The following is a 9,005-nucleotide window of genomic DNA, read 5'->3' as shown; positions in this document are numbered from 1 at the left end:
AGAAACAACGTGCTAGAAGCCCCCACCCCCCCTCCCCGCTCCCCTGCATGTTCTCAGTAACACAGTGTGAAAGCAGATAAAGATTTACAATCCAGTGGCAGGTAGTTAATCTAACTTGCAAATCAACTGTCAGAAATGTTTTGCGTGCATTGTTCTAAGTGCAAATTTTGGTACAAATCAGGCAGAAATATGTGTGCATTTGCATGATTTCAACAAGTGTATTTCTTTTCGTGCCTATAACTGTCATTCTACTTTCCATCTTAACTCTTTAGTGTGTTTGTCTGTTTTGCCTCAGAGGCCTGCAAATCCCAACCCAAACCCGGTGAGGAAGAACCACGCCTGCGAGACTTGCGGGAAAGCTTTCCGTGACGTTTACCATCTCAATCGCCATCGCCTGTCCCACTCAGACGAGAAGCCGTTCTCCTGTCCCATCTGCCAGCAGCGCTTCAAGAGGAAGGACCGCATGAGTCACCACGTGCGCTCCCACCAAGGTGGTGTGGAAAAACCCTACGTCTGCCCCCACTGTGGCAAGGCTTTCTCCAGGTGACACTGTGGAACAGTTTGTCTTTTTCATGACATTTTACACAAATTCTCACTCCTCTTACTTTGAGTGTGAAAACATAAAGCGTTACCTGTCCTAATATGTTTGACTCTCTCTCTCTCCCAAGGCCTGACCATCTAAACAGTCATGTCAGACAGGTGCACTCCTCAGAGCGACCCTTCAAATGCCCGGTGCGTCATGTTTACTCAGTGTGACATCCTCACCTGGCAGCTGTAAAAATCCTTTTTTTTTTTGCTTAACAATGACCATGTTTATATGATGCACCGCATTCCAGATGACTCAAGGCCGAGGTTTTCTTGTACATAACAGCACTTTTATCTGTCTTCAGTTGCCTTATAATAATATCCGTTGACGGGTAAAAGAACATTGAGAATATTACCATGGAAACAGATCTGGATAAAGTACATGCCTTTTTGAAATTCTGCAGCAGATGTCTAAATCTAATAGCACTGTAATTATTATGTTCACATGCAGCGGCTCAAAGCCTTATATTAAAATAAGTGTGACAAACATCCCTCATCACGTACTGTACAGTATATATATATATATGTGTGTGTGTGCATATATTACATACATATATAGGTTTTTTTTAAGAGTTGTTGATCTTAAAAGTGGGTTCTAAACACTGGCTCATGTTATTTAATAACTTAAATGGCTAAAAGATGACAAGGTGTGAAACTACAAAATTTATAAATACAATTTTAATTTTTTTTTTGTGTGCACATTTTTAAGTTTCTCAAACTAAGAGCACATGTGTGTTCCCAGATTTTTGCCTTTTTATACTTCTCTATAATAACTTGTTGATTTCATCTTTTTTCAGACCTGTGAGTCCAGCTTTGCCACAAAGGATCGTTTGCGTGCGCATATGATTCGCCATGAAGAGAAGGTTCCCTGCCACATCTGTGGCAAGCTTCTGTCTGCGGCTTACATCACAGATCACATGAGGGTGCACAACCAGTCACAGCACCACGCTTGCCATCTCTGTAACCGCAGTAAGTTTACATTAAAGCGTCTGCAATAAATATTTTCATATGAATTGTTGACATGTCTACATAAACCCATAGAGAAAGTTATCCTCAACTCTGCAGTTGTCCTCAGCTCTATGGATCTTTAAAGCATCTTTCCGCTTATTGTTTTTGGTTTTTCAGTCTACGACTTAACTGTTTCAGTCATTTTCAGCCGCAGTGGGCACCTGTTCTCAATGACAAAGCTCTTATAAACCCACTGCTGACTAGCTAGTGAACTTAGTGGAGCAAATAGCAGCTAAAGAGACAGATATTTCACTCAGAAGTGGGTGGAGACCAAAACATAGTGTGAATATTGTTGCTTCATATCTGCCGGATGTGTAATGAGGCAACCGTTTGCTTATAAGTTTACCATATCAACTTAAAAAGTGGCAGATTTACGTGCATATAAATAAAGAATATTTTAAAGTAATGCAGGCACACATACCAAGTTCAACCTGTAATTTCATCCTCTTGTAGCTTTGTGTAAAATAGCAAGGTTATTTATCTGTTTAATGATATGATGAGACGCTATTTCACTACAGCCACATTTTGAGAGTTTATTTTCCTTCAGAGTTTTAGCTCACTCATCAGTTTTAATCACTCGTTGTAATATTGACGACTGTCTCTCATTGACATAACTGTCATTTGCACTCTTTCCTCCCGTCTTGCCTCTCCTCCACCAGGCTTCACCACCCTGACATACCTTCGTGTCCATGCCCAGAAGCACCATGGCCAGGAGTGGAAGGACAGTCCAGGGGGCTTCGGCGGCACGTCCTCAGGTGGCATACTCGTCTGCCACTTATGCGGCGTCCACTGCAAGACACCCACCCAGCTCCAGGGGCACATGGGCACCCATGGCAACAGCCAGGGTGCCCCGAGCCCTATCAACTCTAATGTGGCTGCCAGCAGCTCTGTCTCCCTTAGCAACATGGTGACATCGCCTACTGTGTATGTCACTGGTAACACAGTGGTTGACCTGCTCGTCACAGACTGCTCTAGCATCGCAGCACCGCAGTCCCACAGTTAGCAGTGGAGAGTTCAGCAATAATAACCTCACGCCCTTAACGGGGCAAGGTTGGAGAAGGTTAAAGTTAAGTGTAGATGATGATCTGGTTTCAGTTTTGTAATGTCCCCACTCATAGGTAAGGTTAGGATTAAAAGGTGGGGGAGATTAACTCCAGTTAGCGTTCAAGAACAGGTTCACCTCCGCGCTGCAAAGCTGGAGCATCGGAGAATGGGAAGCTGTAGTAGCTGAGCAGTGACATCATGGAAAGTGTGACCTTTGTGGCTGCAGCAGGTTAATTGACACTTAAGACAAACATGGATGTGTTGTCCAAATATTCCTGAATGCACTCGTGCATTTAAGACTCCAATGAAACTGTGGTATTGTGAGCATCTACTGTATTACTCTGCCCTCTCTCTCTCTCTCTGTCCCTCCCTTCAACCCTGGCATTGGCTGCTTTCTGCAAGTGCACCAAGTACTGTATATCTCACACCAGCTCTGATCTTACCTCCATTTTGCAGCTCATTTACTAAGAATCCAAATGGCTTGCGTTATGAAGTAGTAGGGGGAGAATAGCTCTCAGAAAGCGTTAACAAATAAACACATTAGAAGGGAAGTTGTGTGTGTTTGGGTGTGTGAGTCAGGGCTCAGCTAGCATGTTGGCTTGTTTGTTCACAAAACAACATTTTATTTTGCAAAGGTGTCATGCCAGTTTTTGAAGTTTCTAGAGGGCTGTTTATTGATCAGGACAGACGGCCATATGTGTTGTGGTCAATCTGGAATCGTGGGATGTACTTGTTCATTTGTTTCCTAAAGGTACAGAGATAAGAATAGAGTTGTTCAGGAGTGTCACGCACCTTAAATCGTTATTGTTTGATTCAGCGAGGATCAAAGTGGGTTTAAGATTTCTTGGATTTTCTCGCTCTGAGTCTTCCTCTCTGGGTCTGGCCATAAGAAAATAAAATAAAAAAAGAAACACCTGTTAATCAACACTTCAGCTTCTGACATGGCAATTCTTGCACCAGAAAACTACCTTCTTGCATGAAAATAAGCAAGCTCAGTCATGCTCGTTGTTAGGGAGCTGTCATGACAAATGAAACTTTTAGCAGTTCCACCAAGTTAGTTGGCTGTATACAATAATATTTGTGAGTGTTGATTTTATTCAGAACATTTTTAACATTGTTGGCCATTCATTTGATTGTATGTGTCATTGCCATAGTCCTTTTGTTTTTCTCTTTTGTACCAGTCCAATGAGTGAAACTTATGCATTAGATTTAGTCATTTAACTCTGTATAGCACATTAATGCTCTGAACGCAAGTCATTATCGTTCTACATTTTTCACATGAAGAATGGTCACTTGTACGTTGGATATGTTTGGTTGCTTTGATTTATTATGTGAGTGATGTGGTGTCGAGAAAGGGCTTATAAAGCCATAAGTACAATGGAAGTTTAACACCACTTGGTATGCTGTAAACAAATCCTGGTTTTGTACTGGAGTGCTTTTTTGGTTTTGTGTGTTACCTTACAATGTGTAGAGTTGTTCCTTTCTTCCTTTTACTTTTTTTTTTTTTTCTTTGAAATGTGTTCTTCCTGTGAGAAAAGTATTATTTTATAAAAAATTAATTTTAGGGTTTTCTCCATCACACAAAAAAAAAAAAAAATAATACCTCTACTCTAGGATTCTGTAACAGCTCTTCTGATACATCTTAATGCCTTATCGTACTCAACTGCATTTTAATTCTTTGATGATGAAATATTTCAAATCTTAGTCATGGATTCATTAAGAATATTAATGGGATGTATTTATATTTATATTTTTATATTTCTCAACAGTATGCATGTCTAAAAGGTTGTTAGAGCAAAAAAAATGATACTTAATCATAAATATTATGTTATTTTGTAGATCAAGTAGAGATCATGTTATTATTTTGTAATTTGGACAATTTAAAGTAAAAAGAGTAAACGGGTGTTTTGTGTGCGCTGATCTGTTCACCTACTACACAGCCATGTTTGCCTTGTTAACTGTCATCGGTAACCCTTAGTGGAATCTTTCCCCATGACAACATGACTTTACATCCACATAATTCTTGCACAGCTACAACAGAAGTCATCGGAAATCTAAAAAAAAATGATTTTGATTAGCAGAGGAGATAAGAGGCTTCTTTCTAGATACAAAGATCAGCTTCTGGACTACACTTAATGATTAATGTACTTAATTGTTTCTGTCAAGAAATGCCTGAGAAAGGTAGGTTGACCAAAACTTAGCTGTTCAGTAAGTTTGCCGACAGATTCTTTTGTTAATTATTCTCTGAGGCACCTGCCTAGTCACAAGTGTGCAAAGATTACTTTTCCTGTTTACCGTTTGATATCGTTCTAGATACATCACTTCAATCCAGTGATTAAAGGTCCCATGACATGCTCATTTTCAGGTTCCAACTTGCATTTTGGGTTCCTACCAGAACATTTGCATGATAAAATGTTTAAAGAATCATTATTTTCTCAAACTGTCTGAAACGCTTAGTTTTAGCACCTGTCTCTTTAAGCCCTCTTCCCGAAAAAGCCCATTCCGCTCTGTTTGGTCAGCATTTCCAGGTCTTGTGCATCTGCGCTCTCTGAGTCTCTGCACCATCATTGCACCCGGGGAATGACTGTAACGCACTTTAGTGGCATAGTGTTTCTGAATACAGACTGTTTGCATTTTTCTGTGGATTGAGCATTTTGAAAACTTTCACAATATTTACACATCACTATTATGCTTCATAATTTAAAAAAAATACATAGAAATTTCACTTTTTACAATATGGGACCACTAAAAATATTGCTTAGAGGAACTAATGCTCTCTTTTGACAGTAGAAAAAGATTCCAGTGCAAATGAATGAAAGATGCTATGTTGTGACACACTTTTTTATCTTGCTCTTATTAAGTTTTAAAACTCTCAGTATCCATGTGTAGCAAAGCTGAACACAACAACTTCCTACACATTCCCGACAGACTGTTGGAAGTCATTCTGGAGAAAATGAAACCACTTACGTTGAAGGTAATGTAGGTACACCAAAAAAGTTCAGTTTTTAATTCACATTACTTGTACACAAAATAATTCATTGATTTCTCTTAAATATCCACTCTCTGTCTTGGCATTTTAAGAGACAAATCTTCTTTTCAGTTATGGCTTTTCACGCTCTTGTAAGTTATAACAAATTTACCAAGTGTTTTATTCAATTTCATACTCAAGAAAAGACTGCTCCTATTCCAACCTCAGAGCAGAACTGCATGTCTTGGGACTAAATTTGTAACATTGTACTCAATTTGTCTTACTGATTTCTTAACTGAATTTGAAACATTAGCCTATTTATTTCCTTATTTTAGTAACACATTTTGTAGGACCCAGAAAGTCTTCATTATTATTTCTGTCCTTTAAGTTACTATTTTACAGAGTACCACATATTCTATCGCTCTTCAATCTCATACTATTTACTTAATTTGTGTACTTAATTGATGATTTTTGCTATTAAATGTTTTATTTTATGTATTTCTTTCACCTACACCTACCTGTGTGTTGCATTTAAAGTACGTGCTTGTGTCCGCATGTACTGATTAAGGTCTTAATCCCCTGCACAAGTAAACTATATTAGTTCTGAAAACAGTATGTTTTGTGAAATATACACAATTGTTAGCACCATGTCGTACAGCTCACCAAAAGGAGATATTCTACTGAACAAATTTGCAACTGCTTCTTGTACACTTTTACAGATTCTTTTTTCCAGTTGTAAAAAAACAAGTGCAAACCACTGTTAGAGTTTAACTATGCTCTAAAGTCTAAGGACACAGCTGGATTGTCACTGCAAAGCCTCAACAGTGTTTCACTGATTGGGATGTGATGTGCAATCTGCAGGCCTCCAAACATATTAAGATTTGCAATTCTGCAAAATGTCAGGACCATGAGGCTACAAACATACCAAGCATATCTGATAATGTGTAGATTAGCATGGATAATTTATCAGTTTGTGTGCAAATGCTCGTCCACTCAAAGGTCAAAGGACTAACATGTCAAGATGAACACTAAGTCTTTACAGCAAAAAATGGCATTATGGTTATAAGCAAATATCTGACTTATTTTATTGAGTTATTTTAACAACAGCATATTAAAACTCTTGTTAAAAGTAAAATCTGTTTAGCACAACAGCTCCTCATACTGTATACCATGCAGGCTGCAAGGCAGGATATCAAATACACACACACATGTGTATATAAAATATATAGTTTTAACATATGTACAATGGTTCTATTAAATTAAATACATTTATTTTCATTTATTTATAAGGACAACGCACACATTTCTGTAAATGTGCCGATATGTTTTGAGACTGTCATATGCTGATTGCTTTTGTCTGTATGTAAATTCCTGCATAGTTTAAGTGGACAGATTGGATATTGCAAACTATAAATGCAGCTTGAATAGATGGGAAATAGATGGGGAATCCATTCAACGTTCCCCTGCATCGCAAATGACAAAACCCAATTTACAAAATGCAGTGCAGTGACTGGTGCAAATTTCTCGTCATGATCATGAGCTGCTGCCTGGACCTGTAGGAACTGGCTGGCGCAGCAGCAGTCCACAGCGTTGAGTCTGCGAGGCTGAGACAGCGACATCTGTGCTCGGCTGTTGCGAGACAGATGAGATGGCATAGCGACTAGACAAGCTAACGTTACCTTGGCACCTGGAAGAGATCGGTTCTTTGTTTTTTCGTCGGTTTGTTGTGATTTAGTTAGCTATTTGCTTAAGCTTGCTAGACGCAGGTTAGTCACCAATGCCCTCGCATAGCTAGATATTTATCTAACTTGCTGCAAGCTAGCGTTAGCTCGCTGCTGGTACCCTTCAGTCATCGAAGTAGCCGCATAAACATGCGGATCATCGAGGCGGAGACCCCTGGGACATCTTTAACGTTAAACGCTTTCTGCAGGACACGAGTTTCGACTAGCCGCTGACTGGACTCTGCAGAATCGTTGTGTAAATGTTGCTTAAGATTTTCATTTATTCTAAGCATGTGTACACTCCAATCTGTTAGCTAGCCAGTTAGCGTTCTCGCTGTCAGTTAGCTTAGCTGCTAACCGCTACAAAACAATCAACAAACTAACAAAACAGTTTAACGTTACCAAGGATGAGTGACCAAACGTATACTATGGTGCATTTAATTATCAGGCATCGTTTATTGTCTGTCATCATCTTGCTAACTATCTTTTATTTTAATTTAGTCCAAACGTTGTAGTTGCTAACTAGCTAAGCCAGCGGTATGGCTGCCATAGCCACAGATGCTAACGATAGTTAACGTTCCTAGCGTCATTGTTAGCAGGCTGTTCGACATCGCAGACATGGCCATGCTTACCAACGCGAGGGATGACATGTTGGAAACGTCGTCTCTGTTCACTAAATGTACATACGTGCCTGCTGGCTGACCCAGTATTCCTTTCTAACAAATTGACAACAAATGACAAAGCTTGTTAATTTACGGTACTTGTAGCTATGTGGTGTTAATTGTAGCTTAACTAGCCGGTGTATTTGATGGAGATTCCTTTGTGTAATGTTGGCGTTAGTTCAGTACCAAGTAAAGTTGACGTGATATCTTGGACTTAACCGTGCAAAATTTAGACAGAGTTGCTTAAGCTAACGGACTGTCATCTGTTTGGCAAAGCAGCGTCAATACCAGAATAGTTAAGTTATATGCCAATCCACAGCCGGTCTCAATCCCCTTAATGTTATTAGCTACCTTTCAAAGTTGGGCCAATAATTCGTTATCCAGACAGGTAGTCTCGCATTGCCAGAGTTATTTACACAACACTGCGTCTACTCTGCTATGACTACCAGGCAGCAGCAGCAGCAGCAGCTCATGCTTATGTCGATATTTTCCACGTTCAGGATTTTAAAATAGCGCAATGCGTATTTTTCTAATGGACTTCAACCTTTTATTGATTTAGCTAGCTAGCTAGTCTAGTGCACGCAAACAGCAAAACCTCATGGAACGACCACATGGTTGCCCTAGGAATACATGGGAAAGTCATCACAGTGTCATCAGATGGATAGAGCTGCACCAAAAGTTCAAAGTATCTTTATTGTCTCTTATGGGCAAATGAGCAATCTACAGGCACAATATTGTCTATCTACTGTCTAATGTGCAAATGGCAGCAGGGATGAAGGAAACCTATCTCTTGGTCATCTTAACACTTTCAAACAACTACCTGAGGGTCACATATCAAACTGTCTAAACGGGTTCATCTTTGGCACTTCAGAAGGGAAATAGCCTTCCTAATAACTTGCGTGTTATGTAAACTGGGCTTGACTGCTCCCTGAAATCTGATAATCTACCATTGTACCTGGGGGGGTTATATATATATATATATATATATATATATATATATATATATATATATATATA

At 39.3% G+C, this 9,005-nt stretch overlaps 2 protein-coding genes across 7 annotated transcripts in view; both read left to right on the top strand.

The window, feature by feature from the left end:
- mazb (MYC-associated zinc finger protein b (purine-binding transcription factor)) overlaps positions 1 to 3,917 on the top strand; it is a 6,981-nt gene extending 3,064 nt beyond the window's left edge. For 3 of the 5 annotated variants that reach the window (XM_032502470.1, XM_032502473.1, XM_032502472.1), the window contains 4 exons: positions 296 to 543; positions 669 to 732; positions 1,383 to 1,555; positions 2,239 to 3,917. In XM_032502470.1, the coding sequence (XP_032358361.1) occupies positions 296 to 543; positions 669 to 732; positions 1,383 to 1,555; positions 2,239 to 2,596 (843 nt within the window). In that variant the 3' untranslated portion in view covers positions 2,597 to 3,917. The remainder of the gene's footprint in view (positions 1 to 295; positions 544 to 668; positions 733 to 1,382; positions 1,556 to 2,238) is intronic. The other 2 variants (XM_032502474.1, XM_032502471.1) reach the window with 1 other exon arrangement.
- Positions 3,918 to 7,116: 3,199 nt separating this feature from the next.
- The window catches only part of tlcd3bb (TLC domain containing 3Bb), a 6,620-nt gene continuing 4,731 nt past the window's right edge, over positions 7,117 to 9,005 (top strand). The window contains exon 1 of one of the 2 annotated variants that reach the window (XM_032502532.1): positions 7,117 to 7,371. The gene's annotated coding sequence lies outside the window, so the exon portion shown is untranslated. Of the gene's footprint in view, positions 7,583 to 9,005 lie in introns of both variants that reach the window. The other variant, XM_032502531.1, reaches the window with a different exon arrangement.

Source organism: Etheostoma spectabile, chromosome 21, assembly GCF_008692095.1.
Source record: "Etheostoma spectabile isolate EspeVRDwgs_2016 chromosome 21, UIUC_Espe_1.0, whole genome shotgun sequence".
In the NCBI taxonomy this organism is placed as follows: Eukaryota; Metazoa; Chordata; class Actinopteri; order Perciformes; family Percidae; genus Etheostoma; species Etheostoma spectabile.
This window is presented reverse-complemented; position numbering and strand designations above follow the sequence as displayed.